General features: G+C 39.6%; 1 protein-coding gene across 3 annotated transcripts in view; it reads left to right on the top strand.

The window, feature by feature from the left end:
* dnah6 (dynein, axonemal, heavy chain 6) overlaps positions 1-18,171 on the top strand; it is a 65,877-nt gene that overhangs the window by 22,453 nt on the left and 25,253 nt on the right. For all 3 annotated transcript variants that reach the window (XR_009788063.1, XM_061769932.1, XM_061769933.1), the window contains exons 35-58: positions 688-814; positions 1,085-1,297; positions 1,552-1,773; positions 1,894-2,016; positions 4,596-4,778; positions 5,892-6,035; positions 6,534-6,755; positions 7,006-7,153; positions 8,061-8,218; positions 8,740-8,871; positions 8,955-9,126; positions 9,365-9,511; positions 9,642-9,715; positions 10,133-10,287; positions 12,454-12,685; positions 12,758-12,910; positions 14,537-14,677; positions 15,137-15,379; positions 15,499-15,666; positions 15,774-16,009; positions 16,882-17,026; positions 17,250-17,366; positions 17,528-17,651; positions 17,815-18,011. Coding sequence is in view for 2 of the 3 variants with exons in the window: in XM_061769932.1 (XP_061625916.1) it covers positions 688-814; positions 1,085-1,297; positions 1,552-1,773; positions 1,894-2,016; positions 4,596-4,778; positions 5,892-6,035; positions 6,534-6,755; positions 7,006-7,153; positions 8,061-8,218; positions 8,740-8,871; positions 8,955-9,126; positions 9,365-9,511; positions 9,642-9,715; positions 10,133-10,287; positions 12,454-12,685; positions 12,758-12,910; positions 14,537-14,677; positions 15,137-15,379; positions 15,499-15,666; positions 15,774-16,009; positions 16,882-17,026; positions 17,250-17,366; positions 17,528-17,651; positions 17,815-18,011 (3,976 nt within the window). In the remaining variant the exon portion in view is untranslated. The remainder of the gene's footprint in view (positions 1-687; positions 815-1,084; positions 1,298-1,551; positions 1,774-1,893; positions 2,017-4,595; positions 4,779-5,891; positions 6,036-6,533; positions 6,756-7,005; positions 7,154-8,060; positions 8,219-8,739; positions 8,872-8,954; positions 9,127-9,364; positions 9,512-9,641; positions 9,716-10,132; positions 10,288-12,453; positions 12,686-12,757; positions 12,911-14,536; positions 14,678-15,136; positions 15,380-15,498; positions 15,667-15,773; positions 16,010-16,881; positions 17,027-17,249; positions 17,367-17,527; positions 17,652-17,814; positions 18,012-18,171) is intronic.

The following is an 18,171-nucleotide window of genomic DNA, read 5'->3' as shown; positions in this document are numbered from 1 at the left end:
GATGGTTGTCCTTTGGAAGGTTATCCTCTTTCCGCAGAGGAACGCTGGAGCTCTGACAGGAACCTTCGGGTTTTTGGTCACCTCCTTAACTAAGGCACTTTTCCCTGATTGCTTAGTTTAGACGGGCGGCCGGCTCTGAGTTCTGGTGGTTTCAAATTTATTCCATTCACGGATTATGCAAGCCTTGGTGCCCATTGGAATCTTTAAAGCAGAAAAGATTAGTTTGTATCCTTTCCCAGATCTGTGCCTTGAGATAATCCTGTTTTAGAGGTCTGCAGAGAATTCTTTTGACTTTATTCTTGGTTTGTGCTCTGACATGTGCTGTCAACTGTAGAACCTTATACAGACAGATATTTGCCTTTTGAAATCATGTCTAATCAATTGGATTTATCACGGGTGGAAATCCAATTAAGCTGTAGAAACAGCTCAACGATGATCAGGTAAAACAGGATGCACCTGAGCTCAATTTTGAGTTTCATGGCATACTGTTTGAATACTTATGTACTTGTGATTTCTTAGTTGTTGTTTTTTTAAATACATTTGCAAAATTTAAAAACAAAACAAACAAAAATAGGTCATTAGGAGGAGGATTTTGACAAAAGGCTGTCACATAACAAATGTGTAAAAAGTGAAGCACTGTGAATAGTTTCTGGATGCATCTACAGTAACTGTTTACAAATGTTCTAGTGGTATCCTGTGTGACCTGTTTCCTGGTGTGACCATTCCTGAACATGACTATGGTATACTGTACTCAACCATTGTGGACTGTATATTGAAGCGAAACCTGCAGGCTCTGGCCGCCATGGTCAATAAGGTACAAATGACTAAGGGAATTATAAATGTCGATTTCTTTTTTCATCTCTAGGGAAAATAAATGTAGTTATAATCAGATGGCAATGAATAGTGATCAGACAGTATTGCTGTAGTCAATATGTATTGTGTGACCAGGACCCAATCCCTGTCAATTCCTAGGGCTCTGTCAATTAAGATTTACTGGTAATATAGTATTTGGCTAGTTTTGTAAAAACTTAATCTTGAAAACTTGTCCACATTGTCTGCATTACCGCTGTATCTTGAACACCAGGTTATCCAACTGTATGAGACCATGATCGTGCGTCACGGTGTCATGTTGGTTGGACCCACTGGTGGTGGAAAGACCACCGTTTACACCATCTTGGCAGACACACTGGATACCCTTTATGACTCTGAGTACAAGGATGAAAACCCTTTCTATCAGCCTGTCAAGACCTATATTCTTAACCCCAAATCTGTCACAATGGGAGAACTCTATGGAGAGGTAATATGAACAGTGGGGATATAATGGCCTTTTGGCACATTCACTAACGTTCAGAATCAGAATTCAGAGTCTTCTTTATTGCCAAAGTATGTTAAAAACACACAAGGAATTTGTCTCAAGTTGTTGGAGCCACTCTAGTATTGCAGCAAACAAGCCACTATGACGAAATATACTGTACACTTAGGACATACAGTAAACACTGAGTCTGAGTCTTCTGAGTCGTCATTTGCTTTTTAAAAAACATATGCATCCAGGTTAACTCACTGACCCTAGAATGGCGTGATGGATTAATGGCGCTGAGTGTCCGTGATGCAGTTGATAACGCCACCGATGACCACAAGTGGGTTATTTGTGATGGACCCGTTGATGCCCTGTGGATTGAGAACATGAATACAGTGCTGGATGATAACAAGATGCTCTGTCTGGCTAACAGTGAACGTATCAAACTTTCACCATCCATACATATGGTGTTTGAGGTAATACCTTTTGCAGAACCATACTTTTATATGTACATATATTACATACTGCTAACATATTTTGTCTTTCCATCAGCATGCCCTGAGACATTTATAAATGGCATTTTTTCTGTTTCTTAGGTCCAGGATTTGGCTGTGGCATCTCCAGCCACAGTCAGTCGCTGTGGGATGGTCTATATTGATCCAGATGATCTAAAGTGGATGCCCTATGTCCAGACGTGGATCAGTGGTCTCGGATCCAAAGTAGGCTTGTGTTTGAAACATTTCTGGCAAATTAAAATTTTTAAAGATTGGCAAAATACTCTAGTTTACAATCAATTCTACTGTACGAGATTTACATGTTGGATTATGTTCCCAATGTGACGGTTATAAAACAAGATGTGTTTCCATTATGCACAGTTCATTTCATTTTTCCACGGTATGATTTGGAATGCCTCCTACAGTATGCCCTAATGGCAGTGACTGACTTCTAATGATCCTTGAGATCTCAGGATTGCCCTTAATGTTAGTTTGGATCAATAAAAAAATATATAGTCTCCCCTCCAAATATATGGACGAGTGAGGCTTTTTTTTTTTTTTTTTTTTGCTGTAGACTATAACATTTCGGTTTGACATCATCATGTGAATATGAGACAAGAGATTAACATTTTAGCTTAAAGTTTCTTAGGCTCATATCTGTATTTTTGGGGCAAATGCCTGGCCTTTCTATTCTTCTCGCTATTGAATGATTTGCATCAATTGGTGTAGCCCTGTACTTTTGTCCATTAAGTCTTTTTTTGTTTTTGTTTTTTTGGTCCTGTTTGACTGTTAGGTCAAGCAGAATGGAGGATCTGTTTCCCTTTTATGCCGGAACAGTTTTACTGTGTCACAGTGGAGTTTTAAAGCTGCCGCTGTGGTTTCTTTAATTGATATTTATTGAGAATCAGTCGAACAGAACAAAGTTTCTAGAAGGGAGAGAGAAACAAAGACACAAGTTAAAAGCACTAATTGTAAACAGGATGAGAGAAGTAAATCATTACATTATCTACAACAATGAAACATTAAATATGAGTGTTGCATGGTGCTGTAGTGCTACACCCTGTGAGGGAAGGACAGGACAAGATAGAACAGGACAAGGATAGGAGAAGAAGCAAGCAGGACAAGGGTCGTGGATCCGACTGTAGAACTGAAGTGTGGTGGCATTAATTATGTGAATTATAAAAGTCTACAGGACGAGAGTATAACTGAGGGGATACACAAGCGATTTGCATATTCATGAGTTATTTGTCGCAGTAAGTGCATGACCCCACACCCAGTGAAAGAGTCCTAGAGGTGTGTGTCTGCGGATACATGAATTGATACCGTTTTACATGCACAAAGACTGACAGAAGTGTCCTGTAATTGCTGTGGCCGCACCGCGGCATCTGAGGACCTCACCCAATCAATCGAGGGGCGGGATCAGGCCCAGGGGTCCACCCGAGAGCAGCCCGGCGGACGGGACATGTCCGACACCGAGGGACCCAGGGCGGCCCGCCGGCCCCACCGAGGTGCCCCGACAACTGGCCACCTGGTGGGGGCCGCAGAGACCCAATGCCACCACCCCCCAGCCAAACCGCCCCACATGCCCCGCCACGCAACCCCACCCTTCACCCCCAGGAGAGCAAGACGGCCCCCCAACCCTCAGGGCCCGCAATGCAGCCAGTCCCTGCCCAGCCCGAGGGCGGGAGAGTGTCCCTTGTTTGTTGGAAAGGAGGGCGGATAGGGGCACCCGACAAGGGAACCCGTGGGGCCCGGCCTCAGGAGCACCGCCACGCAAGTAAGTGAGACCCACCCCCCCTCCCTGTTACTATGACGGCCAGGTCCCCCACTGGCAGTCATTGGCCCTACCCCGTGTATCAGTGCCCCCCCCCCCCCCCCCCACCCCCGAGTGGTGTGGTTCATTAAAATCTGGAGAGGTCAGTGAGCCGATATATTAATATTAATATATATCATTAATTTATTTATGGTTATGTTTTGTTTAATGATAATGCTTTTCTGCAATGCTTGACAGTTTAATTTTATTATATATATTCCATTAAAATAAAATTAAGTATGTTTCACCTGGTCCTTTTAAGAATTGTACCCATCTTACAAATTCTGCCTGGGTAATCAAACATATGGGCACAATTGTGTTTTCTCATTTAGTAAATAAAAGTAGGGCTTTGAATTTCAAAATAAGAGCAAGTAAATAAAAAGAAAGTATAACGTGTTCAAATAAAGTGCTTAACTTCAGTATAATTATTTTTAAAAAACTAACAAAATACAGATAATACGTCATGTTTTGATCATATGGGTAGAAGCAAACTCATGCATTGTAAAAATGCATGATACATAGGTAGAAGAGTTTTCCAGAATTTTGAGGTCAACTTTGGGGGTGCGTATTATACATGGGTGCGCATTATACATGAGAAATTACGGTAATAGGCATTGCTCACATGAAAAATGGCTGGGTTAAAACAAAAAGATGCTCTCCTAAGTTGTGTATCAGATTTAGATGTAAATACCTGAAAATATAAGCTAAAATGTTGATCTCTTGTTGCATATTCATCTTTTGATGTCAAACCCAATATATCAAAGTTAATCGATGCCATAATTTTCATGTTTATTTAACATTTAAGGAGACAAACTGTTTTTCAGTCTCTCTCAGTTTCTGGTCATTTGAGAGTAAATAAAAAAATGCAGTGTTATTTTATGCACTTGTGCAATTGGAGAGTTTGTTGATCTGTCCAGCAGATATAAATGAAGATTACAAATTTGTACAAATCTGTAACCTTACTGTGAATCACATCTTGCTGTCTTTCAAGCTTCCAGACTCAGTGAAGACGTTATTGCTTGAGTTATTTCAGCAGTATGTGGAGGAAGGGCTCCAGTTTGTGTTGAAACATTGCATCCAAGCAATTCGCCAGGTGGACATAAGTAAAGTCTGCACTCTTTGTTCGCTGCTGGAGTCACTGTTGCTCGGCAAAGATGGGCCAGACTTTAATATGGTACTTGATCCTTAGACAATACAGTATCTATGAACTGTTATCAAGGACTGTATGATACAGTGGGAGGAAAAAGTAAGTGAACCCTCTTGATTTTCAGTTTTCATATTTTTATGAAAACTCTAGGCTACAGATTCTCTAAGAGCTAATCAGAGTCAGGTGTGAACCAACCATGAGTCAAATTAATGAGAAAAGATTGGAGGTGTGGCTTAAAGCTGCTCTGGCTACTAGAAAACACAAATCAGTTTAAAGTTGTCTCTTGTCAAGAAGCATTGCCTGATGTGTACCATGCCTCGCTCGAAAGAGCTCTCAGAGGACCTACGATTAAGAATTGTTGACTTGTACAAAGCTGGAAAAGGTTACAAAATTATCTCCAAAAAGTCATGATGCTAATTAGTCCACAGTTAGACAAACTGTCTATAAATGGAGAAAGTTCAGCACTGTTACTTCTCTTCCAATGAGTGGCCTTCCTGTAAAGATGATTGCAAGAGCACAGCACAGAATGCTCAATAAGGTTAAAAAAAATTTGCCACACATGCACCGCCACCCCCCACTCCACCCCCAGGAGAGCCAGATGCCCCCCCCCGCCAACCTGCGGGCGGGAGAGTGTCCTTTGTTTGTTGGAAAGGAGGGCGAATAGGGGCACCCGACAAGGGAACGATAAGGGGGGCAATCCAGGGAGCAGCCGCGAGTCATGAGAGGGGAGCCCCAACGCCAAGCAGTCATCCAGCCCAGGGGGGGCCCGGCCTCAGGAGCACCACCATGCAGCTAAGTGAGAACCCACCTCCCCCCTTTTACTATGACTGACAGGTCCCCAACTGGCAGTCATTGGCCCTACCCCGTGTACCAGTTATTAAATCCAAGGGTTCACTTACTTTCTCATCCCTATCCTGTGAATGTTTACAATTTGCTCTATAAAAATGTGTGGTATTACTTTAAGCAGACTCTGTTTATTCTTGTGACTACATTTTATAACCAATTTATGCAGAAATATAAGAAATTCCAAAGGGTGCACATACTTTTTCCTCCCTGTGAGTCAATTGGTTCATTGTGTGTACATCCAACTAACATTCCACTATGTTCAGATGACATATTTTATGTTTTGGTGCATGGCAGGATTCCAAGCGCCTCACTGATGTACTTTGTCAGACTTTCATATTTTGCTACTTATGGTCAATCGGAGGCAACCTGCCCAGTAGCTACTGGGATGATTTTGACAACTTTGTCAGAGAGCAATTTAAAGACAACACCAATGCAAAGGTACTGCACAACATATTCACTGGTAGAAATGACCATTGTAAACTGAAGTTTAGTGTTATTAAATCAATTAAAGCAAAGGAATAGGAAAGTTTATGGCATGTGGTAATAATGTACTGAATCCTGCTTGTAATAGAAGAAAACAATAAACAGTTCAGACAAAAAGATCTTTGTTGGTAGAAATGATGTGCTCCTCAGCCCAAGAGCAAGTTGAAATAAAGGCTAATTTCCTTTATTTGATAAAACAAAGGCAGAGCCCTCCATATCGTCCGTAACTGCAGGCATTGTGAGAATCTACACTTGTTGTTGAATATGTGAACACAAAATAGAACACAACTTGATGTAGCATTTGTTTTAAGTGCATGTAAACAAAGCAAACTGTTTATTTAATGCTGAATATTCTTTAGATCTACTGGTAATTTGACATTGATTTGTATTTTATATTGTATTATAAGTATTTGCATGTGTTTTAGTGATTGCCTTTTTATTTTATCTTTATAGCTTCCTACCAATGGAGGCCTGTGGGATGTGTTCATCAACTTTACCAAAAATTCATTCGTGCAGTGGGAGAAAATAATACCTTTATTTACATACGACAGCGAGCAAGCCTTCTTCGAGATGCTGGTTCCCACCGCAGACACTATCCGCTATGGCTATCTGATGGAGAAACTCCTCTCAGTCCGCCATTCTATACTCTTCACTGGTTCCACAGGAGTGGGGAAAGCAAGTAGTAACACAACTAATCTTGCTGTTTCAGTGGTAGACCAGGTTCCTAAGGATGGAAGCCAATGATTATTCTGAAAATATTTAAATTAATAGCCCAAATGTATGTGTATACGTTTGACTTGGTTCACAGCAACTTAGTGTTGTACTATTTTACCATTTCTCAGAATTCACTCAACTTTATAATTGATGTAGAATGCAATGACCTAACCCAAAAGTGTTATTTAAAACAAAGTTATGTCTTTTACAGTCAGTGATAGCTCGGGGCCTTCTCAACAGTATCCAAGAAACTTGTGGCTACATTCCTGTCTATATCAACTTCTCTGCTCAGACGTCCTCTGCCCGCACACAAGAAATCATTGAGTCTAAGCTGGAGAAAAAAAGGAAGAACATGCTTGGTAAATAGGACAGCACATTAAGTCACACACCACAGTGTGATAAATAAAAAAAGATCATAATAACAATAGTTTTACAACCACATACTGGATCTTCAATTTATCTGCTCCCACATTCATTTTTTTAATCGCTGGTTATAATGTTTGTCATTTTCACTGCTGTATCCTCACTCAATCGACACATTAATGTTCCTTGCAGGTATGTGCACACATATCCACTAGGTCAGGGGTCTCTTATGTAGTAATAGCCCCAAGGGCTACTCATGTGGTCTTTGGGGACCACATGAGTAGCTATAAGTGCAGCTATTTTCAGAAAATAAGTTTTAGTCCTTCTTTAGCTATTCTAAAAACATACCACCACTTACCAGTGAGATGCATCTAACTTTTTTGTTGGTAGTCTTTTTTAAGTTATACCTCACCTGCATCACTGGACGAAAAAGTGCCCTTTTTACTGCAGCCCATTTGTTATTCATCAATATTAAAAATATATATATATAAATTGCTCTCTCTATGATCAATTTTACCCAGAGTGTTTTGAAATCTGACAGGCATTTATTTGGGTCCTTGGGAGAATTTAGGTCTATATGCTCCTGCCTTGCCCCCAGCCCCACTCATTTTCCTTTGATAACATGTCATTTGAATAGGGGTGTGTTGGCTTTTTTCATTTCCACTGTAGCCTCCCTTCAACTCGTTTAATAGTTGTATTTTTGACTGTGTTGATTGTTTTAAGAGAAATAAAAACATAAATACGTACTACTTTTTTTTTTTGTATGAATAATTTTGGCGATGGATGCCCTTTTTTGGCTTGAGCACCTGTCACCAAAAATGTCTGTGCAGGGGGCTGGTTCTTTTCTTTCCACTCGTTTCATTGACCTCGTATCCTCATTTTGTTCCCTCTCACTTTGTGTAGGTGCGCCTAAGGATAAGAGGATCGTGGTGTTTGTGGATGATCTAAATATGCCCAAATTGGACAGTTATGGTTCTCAGCCCCCCATCGAACTTCTACGTCAATTTCAGGACTTCTCTGGATTTTATGACAGGGAAACTTTCTTTTGGAAGGAGATACAGGTATACAGTTGGTCAAATAACATGAAAAACGTAATAAAAAAATAGTATTGCGTTTGTATGCGTGTGCTTTAAGCTCAGAACCAGTCAGCATGTTTAAAGACCGTCAAAATTATATATAGATAGATAGATAGATATGTAATATTTATATATATAAAAAACTATATATGACTAAAATGTATGTTATCATTAATCAAAAGGTTACAAATGCTGTTATAATTACACAAGCTTTCAATCTATGTAAATTCAAAATTGTGCTATGAAGTTTTAGTATTATTCTTAGACCTTTTATACATGTACATATTGTACATATATTAAAAGAAGTATCGTCAATTTGAACTCTTCTATAAATAATATCCCTTACTAATATACAAAATAACTAGTAACTTGAGAAGTGAAAACCTCCGGCCCTGGCAAGAGATCATTCTAAAGAATTCCATACATTAATAATCATTGTCTAGTAAATATAAAAAAAATCTAGACCCTGCTTCCCTGTCTTGGCACTTCCTCTCTCTCTTCTCCAGGACATGACTATCGCTGCAGCATGCGCTCCGCCAGGAGGAGGACGCAACCCTGTGACTCCCCGATTCATTCGCCACTTCAGCATGCTTTGTCTGCCCACACCCTCAGAGCAAAGCCTCAAACAGATAATCATTGTCAGGATACACATCACCCAAACACACTCATAATTACTATACTTCCCTGTGCTAAATTCCTTTTTTTCTCAACTTTCCTCTAGGCTATCTTGTCAGGTTTCCTCAAAGAGTTCCCTCAACCAGTGAAGGACTGTGCAAAACAGATTGTAGATTCAGCTGTAGAGATTTACAACCGCTTAAGTGTGGATCTGCTCCCCACTCCAGCCAAGTCTCACTATGTATTCAATCTCAGAGACCTCTCCAAGTGTGTTCAAGGTAAGCATTGAGTATATAGTACATAAATACACCCTAGCCTGCTGTTGTGTGCATGTATTTTCCCCGTGGGTGAGAAAAAGAAAGTTGCCAACTTTAACCAGTTTACCATGTTTATATTACCACAGCTTCAGGCTGGGAAAAAAAATATCTGACCTTGTAATTGTATGTGTAATTTTATAAATATATAGATGTACGGTTGTACACATGAATTTTTCTCTCTGTATCTCTTTATTTTAAGGTATGCTCCAATGTGAAGCAAGTCAAGTGAGAGATAAGACTCAGATCTTTCGTCTTTTCTGCCATGAATGTCAGCGGGTTTTCCATGATCGACTCATCAATGGCCAAGATAAAGAGTATTTTAACACCATCGTATGTGAGACAGCCAGTAAGAACGGTCACACTTCATACACTGTCCAACTGCACATTTGAAACTTGTATGTCATTATTTTGATCATAATTATTTTTATACTAGTTGCAGAATACTCCCAGCTTTTACTCGTGTCTCTTTTGTTCAGGCAAATATTTTGGTATTAATTTGGATCCTTCATACTTTGTGACTGAGCCAATAATATTTGGGGACTTTATCAAGGTATGATTCTACACAGACAGTCAACATTCGGATTCAATCTGTTTCAGAGTGTTTGACCTTTGATTTGTTCAGATTTTGAAATTATTTTCCATGGGAAAACTTTGAGCTAATGTACTGCTAATGTTTTATGTAACATTTAAGAAAGATTAATTGTCATAAGGGTGAGAATGTTTTTGATAACAAATAAAATAAAATAATGTGGAGCGAACTTTCTAATTGATCTGTACAATAAAGGAAAAAGTCCAAGAAAACACACACAAAAAACTGATCCCAAGTCACCTCATCCTGTCCTACTCTGTTTTTGAGAATCCATTTTTTATATAAATGTTTTTGTTAACATTTCAGACCCAACCATTTAAAGGTCCACTGTATAGAAATAAAACAAAAGAGAAACAGCTGAACCTGTTATGCTTTTAGGTGGGTGCAGAAAAGGAAGAACGTCAGTATGAAGATCTTCCAGATCTAGATAAGATCCAAGCGGTTCTCCTGGACTATCTGTGTGACTACAACATGACTTACTCCAAGGAAAGCAAGTTGGTGTTCTTCCAGGATGCAATTGAGCATGTTTCACGGTACTTGTGAACAAGCAATTCCCTAACACTGACCATATTTATTTATACCTAAAAAAATGCTGCATTGATTGATGCCAAGCACTGCTAAAAAAAAAAAAAGATAAAAAGTTTTGTTTTGTATCACAAAACTTACTTCCTAGAATAATCTTTGGGGCAGTATGGCGATTATCTTTGGCCTTTTAAAAAGCAAAACCACAGTTCTTTTCCCACTTTGTTTCGTACTATTAAAATGATTACTTTATCCTTTTTTATGCCAAATAATGAGGAAATACATTCACTTGACGTTTAGACATAGCCACCCACTGTTGTATAAACACCTTTTCGTCTACCTTTCAGTGTAATACAAACCTAATTTCCAATGAAGTTGGGATGTTGTCCATCCATCCATCCATTTTCTGAGCCGCTTATCCTCACAAGGGTCACAGGAGTGCTGGAGACTATCCCAGCTATCTTCGGGCAGTAGGCGGGGTAAACCCTGAACTGGTCGCCAGCCAATCCTTGGGACGTTGTGTTAAACATAAATAAAAACAGAATACAATGATTTGGAAATCATGTTCAATATATATTTAATTGAATACACTACAAAGACAAGATATTTAATGTTAAAACTGATAAACTTTATTGTTTTTAGCAAATAATCATTAACTTAGAATTTTATGGCTGCAGCACATTCCCAAAAAGCTGGGACAAGGTCATGTTTACCACTGAGTTACATCACCTTTTCTTTTAACAGCATTCAATAAACATTTGGGAACTGAGGACACTAATTGTTGAAGCTTTTTAGGTGGAATTCTTTCCCATTCTTGCTTGATGTACAGCTTCAGCTGTTCAACAGTCCGGGGGGTCTCCGTTGGCGTATTTTACGCTTCATAATGCGCCACACATTTTCAATGGGAGACAGGTCTGGAATGCAGGCAGGCCAGTCTAGTACCTGCACTCTTTTACTACGAAGCCACGCTGTTGAATGTGGTTTGGCATTGTCTTGCTGAAATAAGCAGGGACATCCCTGAAAAAGACGATGCTTGGATGGCAGCATATGCTGCTCCAAAACCTGTATGTACCTTTCAGCATTAATGGTGCCTTCACAGATGTGTAAGTTACCCATGCCATTGGCACTAACACAGCCCCATACCATCACGGATGGTGGCTTTTGAACTTTGCGTCCATAACAGTCCGGATGGTTCTTTTCCTCTTTGGCCCGGAGGACACGACGTCCACAATTTCCAAAAACAATTTGAAATGTGGACTCGTTTCCACTTTGCATCAGTCCATCTCAGATGAGCTCGGGCCCAGAGAAGCCGGCGGCGTTTCTGGGTGTTGTTGATAAGAGTTACAAGTTGCTCTTACGGATGTAGCGCCAAACTGTATTTACTGAAATTGGTTTTCTGAAGTGTTCCTGAGCACATGTGGTGATATCCTTTACACATTGACGTCGTTTTTTTGAGGAATTGCCGCCTGAGGGATCGAAGGTCACGGGCATTCAATGTTGGTTTTCGGCCTTGCCGCTTACATGCAGTGGTTTCTCCAGATTCTCTGAACCGTTTGATGATATTATGGACCGTAGATGATGAAATCCCTAAATTCCTTGCAATTGTACGTTGAGGAACATTGTCCTTAAACTGTTTCTCTATTTTCTCACAAACTTTTTCACAAAGAGATGAATCTCGCTCCATCTTTGCTTGTGAATGACTGAATAATTCAGGGAAGCTCCTTTTATACTCAATCATGGCACCCACCTGTTCCCAATTAGCCTGTTCACCTGTGGGATGTTCCAAACAGGTGTTTGATGAGCATTCCTCAACTTTCTCAGTCTTTTTTGCCACCTGTCCCAGCTTTTTTGGAACGTGTTGCAGCCATAAAATTCTAAGTTAATGATTATTTGCTAAAAACAATAAAGTTTGTCAGTTTGAACATTAAATATCTTGTCTTTGTAGTGTATTGAATTAAATATAGGCTGAACATGATTTGCAAATCATTGTATTCTGTTTTTATTTCTGTTTAACAAAACGTCCCAACGTCATTGGAATTGGGGTTGTAGTTACGGCGCACCTAACTAGAAAGTGACTGGCCCCTTACTTGAAATCCACTCACCTCTAAACACCTCTAAACCAGAAAGACTGCTGCAGTCCTGCTTTAATAATGATTTTGCTGATCGCATTTGTCTAGAATTGCCCGCATGGTGCGCCTTGAGCGAGGCAACGGCCTGCTTGTAGGAGTGGGAGGCACAGGCAAGCAGTCACTTACTCGATTAGCGTCCCACATTTGTGAGTACCAATGCTTCGAGATAGAGCTGAGTCGAGGCTACAACTACGAAAGCTTCCATGAAGACTTGAGGAGGCTCTACAGGATGGCTGGGGTGGAAAGAAAAGATACTGTGTTCCTTTTTACAGATACTCAGGTATGACTAAAATGAAAAAGAAAGAACTTATGCACGTCTTGGGAAGTGTGTCTCTTAACCTCTTTGTTTTAGATTGTGGTGGAGGAGTTTTTGGAGGACATCAACAACATGTTGAACTCCGGTGAAGTGCCCAACCTCTTTGAAAAAGATGAGCTGGAACAAGTGCTCGCTGCAACCCGCCCAAAAGCCAAAGAAGCTGGAATCAGTGAGGAGAACAGAGATGAGGTAATCATATGCACATACAGTTTCAAACAGTACAGTATCTCAATCGTTCAGTAATTACAATGCAATTTTAATACAAATGTTTCAGAACATTTACATGCAGACAGATGACTTCACATTGGGTGAGGATGAAGGACAGGGTAGTTGTTTTTGGGGGGGCACCTTGGATGTCCCTATTCCGAATTGAAGTGTACATTTTTTTATCCGCTTCCGTAAATCCAAAATGACAGCTGTAAACATACATTTGTTAATCAAGAAAGACAGTCACATGTTTGAGAAGACAAACCAGTGAATGTTTGTAACACTCACCAGGAGATGTTTTATTATTTACATTATGTCATAAAATCATATATTGAATATTGTCTGATCACTTTAGCGTGAAGCGATATTTATATAATCACTGCAAACGGCTCTGAGTAGTGATTTCAACACCAAATATAATGATAACGCAATGTGAGGCATGTCAAAAATGTATCCAGCAATGTTTTTGCTGCCAAAGTATTCGATCTGGATCACCATGGTAGTTACGGGGACACTATTCTCCCTCTGTTTTTAAACTTAGCTTTTTCAACTTTTTGTTTGAAGCAAAATCACCCATTTGGAGTTATCAAAACTGGTGTCAAACTAGCACCATCTCTAGGGTCCAGAGGGAAGACTTATTGAATGACAAAAGGTAATTGCCATTTCACAACAAGAAAGCAGCAAGCTCGAGTTACACACTGCTTTGTAAACATACACAAGATGCATACAGTCACATTATAGACGATATATTGGTGACCTAATCCCATGAATCTGGTTTGGCTCTCTGCCATTTATAAGCCAAATGGGTGTATGGAGGTTTGTACGGAACCAGCTCAGTGTGAATGGGATAACACACACACATGCACACACGTTTGGTTTTCAATTCACAAAACAAAACCTGCTATTTATTAATCACAAATACACTATATCTTTGTTCATCTACCTATTCCACTGACGTATAGTGATAGGCAGAACAATTAAATGCTCTTCCATTTGATGGCAAAAGGATGGCTTCCCATTTTCCCAATTGTGTTAAATTAAGCTGGCCCAGATTTTACACAGTTAATTCGTGAGTAAATTGAGCCGAGATAATCATTATTTTAGTATTTACACTTTTTGTTACATTTTTGTTTGGTGGTTTGGCGTGTGATTTTTCTTAGGTAAAATGGGTGCCTTGGCATACCCATAAAGGTTGGGAAACACCACAGAAGTACTCATTGTCTTCAATATAAGAAATAAAATAAATTACTTTAATGAAAAAAAATGGGTATTGTAAATTAAAAACGGTCTAAGGCACCAAAAGAAATAATTAAAAACTTTGTTCAAACAATTATAAAAAGAAGTTGTTTTTGAGCTGAAAAACATTAATGAGTGATCATCATTGTTTATTGAGTATTTGGGGCTGAGTTAAATCACATTAAAACTTGAACTAAAACTAACACAAATGATGTGGACAGCTTTTGAACACGTTACAAGGGTTCAAAGAAAGTGCAGCAAAGAAAATGTAATGACGTCGAGTCAGAAAGATGATTGAACAGAAGAGTTGATATCATATCTGACACTGAGTTTTTGGTTGTGTCAAACATGCTGTGTGTTTGTGACCTTCAGGTGTTTCAATATTTTATCTCTCGTGTACGGGAGAAGCTGCATATTGTACTGTGTATGAGTCCAGTCGGTGATGCCTTCAGGTCGCGCTGTCGCATGTTCCCCTCGCTGGTCAACTGCTGCACCATTGACTGGTTTGTGGAGGTATGCGCAGATCACTCTGACATTTCTATCCCACAGCAATGAATTTTTTTCTACCTTTTTCTACCCATTTGACATTTGCTACTTAGTCAACTAGTGTTTTGTTTCTTCTTCCGGACATTCCAAATGATTGTACTGACTATGGCCAATATTTGCAATGGCTCTAATTGATTCTCCTTCTTAATTGCTTGCTCATAGAAACTCTCTGATTTTCATGTTGGCTACATTTTGAAATATAGCATACACAGGAGAAACCCTAATCTGAAGTCAGTCCATGGAAAGTAAAGCTGATATTGTGATTTGTGTGTAACTGTTGATGTAAGACTAATATTTTCAGTATAAATAAAGGAACTGACCCCACTGTTCCAATACTTTTTGAGGGGAGGGTCTATAAATAGCTGATGAATTATGCCATTTGTTTAACTGTTTTCCTTTTCTTCTCATTTACTATGTGATGGCCAGTGGCCCCGTGAGGCCCTTCTTTCCGTCTCTCAGGCCTTTTTCCAGAGTGTGGACTTTGGTACGGAGGAGCTCAAGCAGAGCTTCTCAGATTTGTGTGTGGAGACACATGTCAGTGTCTCTGTCATGGCTGAGCGATTCTACTCAGAAGTGAGACGTCGATACTACACCACACCCACCTCTTACTTAGAACTTATCAACCTGTACCTGTCCATGCTAGACAACAAGAGGCAGCAGTTAGTGCTGGTAAGGCTAAGTCAAAAAAAGAAATGTTAAAATGTGTGTAGAAAATAGTGACAATTTGTCAATCAAAGTGTTACTCTTATATAACGGCAATTGGCACGCTGTCATGTTCACGCATATAGGCAAAGGACCGTGTGAAGAGTGGTCTCACTAAGCTCCTGGAGACCAATGAGCTTGTGGCCACAATGAAAGTGGACCTTTCTGCTCTGGAGCCGCTTCTCAAACAGAAAAGCATTGATGTTGATGCCTTAATGGTAAAACTGTCTGTTGACCAAGAGAGTGCTGATGAGGTACATTTTTTCTCATTTTATCTAGGTGCGTTGAAATATATAAATTGTGGTAATAAATCCCAGGATTTAGTGTATTTGATGCATGTATATTTTGAAACTTATTCCAGACACGTAGAGTTGTGAAAGAAGAAGAGGCAATGGCAAAGGTCAAGGCTGAAGATACTCAGGCGATAGCTGATGATACCCAAAGAGACCTGAATGAGGCTCTGCCTGCCCTGGAGGGTGCTAACCAGGCTCTCAGCTCTCTGGACAAGGCTGACATTTCCGAGCTCAAAGTGTTTACCAAACCTCCTGACATGGTCATGACCGTCATGGAGGCTGTCTGCATCCTGCTCAACTACAAGTCTGTGTGCTCCGCCACTCTCTTAAAAATAAGAGCTAAATTCCAGTGAAAATGTTATGACGAGAGAGCCAAAACCAAACTTTTACTGAAAGTCACAAACTGTATTATGGTTGTTATTGTTGTGACGATCACTATATAGACAAACATTCATTCATGCCATAACTGCACCCACAGGAAATGAAAATATTGTTGGTCGACCACTTTGTAGCTGTAACAATTTCCACTTTTCTGGGAAGAGTTTTTACAAATGGAGAGTCTGGGAATTTTTGTTTAGAACAACATTTAAAGGGGTAGAGATCACTGTCGTCTGGGTCACAATCTCTGTTCTTGTTCATCCCAAGGTTTTAGTCTTGAGGTTAGGGTTCTATGTAAATTCTTCCACACCAAACTCAGAACAGAAAGGGGCTTTGGAAGTATGCAATTGTCCAAAATGTCTTGGTCGGTTGAACAATTAAGATTCAGAGAGAAATAAGGGGTCTAGACCAACTCAAATTAATGAGGAAGCGTCTGAATTCGTTTGTCTATATAATGTCTCATATAGTGTATCAAATAATTAGTAAAAAAAATTAATTACAGTAACTAAACCTGTCAATACATATACTGTACACATACAAATTGTGTATTTCATAAAGTAGCCTAAATTAGCGGCAATATGTCCTGTAACCTAATGTATTTAAATGAAAATTTGGATAATGTATGTTGTTTTTTTTTTTTTATCCAAAGTGATTCAATAACAACTAAGGTCAGAATCATAAATATATAGTAGCACTACACACAGGCCACTTCATCTTATTTATCAGAATGTAGTGAAACTTTCATTTGTACACTGTGATTTTAATTGCATTTGTCGTTTCTTATTTTTCCTTGCACAGACCGGACTGGCCCAATGCCAAAAAGTTACTGGGTGATTCCAATTTCACCCGATTTTTGACAGACTATGACAAGGATAATATTAAGCCTCAAGTTCTGGCAAAGCTGCAGAAATACATTAACAACCCCGACTTCATACCTGAGAAGGTATGTTTGGATTTTTTGTCAAAACTCTTACGCAATAGTTTTGATTGGAATTGCCATTGATATAATTTAAACTGATAGAGTCACAGATGGAATAAAGTTAAATGTATGGCTTCTAGGTTATTTACATGTAACTAAAACGTACCATTACAATTTTGAGATGAGAGATATTTCATCATTCGCTTTATGCATTTTTGTCTTTGTTGGACCTGTTTTTGGTTTTAAGGTGGAGAAGGTTTCCAAAGCGTGCAAATCCATGTGTATGTGGGTTAGAGCTATGGACATATACTCCAGAATCCTCAAGGAAGTTGGTCCAAAGAGAGAAGCATTTGCCAAGGCACAGGTCAGCAATTGAGTCTAAAAACATGCCCAATCCCAATGGGGCTGTATGCATTCACTTAAAACACTTAAGTTTCAATGTCCCTGGCGGACCACTGTTTCTGCACACTTAACTAATAATAATTATATGATTTATAATAATTGATACCTCCACATCCAATACAGGCGGAGCTGGAACTCACAATGGCAACACTGAGGGAAAAGCAACAACTGCTCCAGAGTGTGGAAGACAAGATTAGGGTTCTACAGGAATCATACGACAGCAGCCTTAATGAAAAGCAGGATTTGGGTGATTGCCATGTTCTTTGTACCTGTACCAAACTAAAACTCTTTAATGCTGTATTGGCTAAGGATTCATTCTTGAATGTACCCCAAGAAGCCATTTTGTCTTGCAGTGTATTTGCTACTAGCAAATTTCTCTCATTTTCTCTGACTCCTTTCTTTTTGTACAGTTAACACAATGGCAGTGACGCAGGCACGGTTGACCAGAGCAGGGAAGCTGACATCGGCTTTAGGAGATGAGCAAGTGCGCTGGGAGGAAAGCGTTGCCACATTTGAGCAACAGATCATCGATGTTGTAGGCAACGTCTTCATCGCCGCTGCTTGTGTGGCTTACTATGGAGCATTCACGTCTCACTATAGAAAACTGGTAGGAAAAGTCTTGCCAGAAAACTGTGAATTACAATATTCACAGCTGTGTAGACGTGACCACAAGCTGCAGTTTCACGCAATACATAGTTTACCCTGTACATTGCACATAAACACATACTGTACGTACATATGTACGCATCTGCCACAGATTTTTTTTT

This window comes from Phyllopteryx taeniolatus, chromosome 4 (assembly GCF_024500385.1).
Source record: "Phyllopteryx taeniolatus isolate TA_2022b chromosome 4, UOR_Ptae_1.2, whole genome shotgun sequence".
NCBI lineage: Eukaryota > Metazoa > Chordata > Actinopteri > Syngnathiformes > Syngnathidae > Phyllopteryx > Phyllopteryx taeniolatus.
Note: the sequence above shows the minus strand (reverse complement) of the source record. Positions and strands in the feature narration are given on the sequence as shown.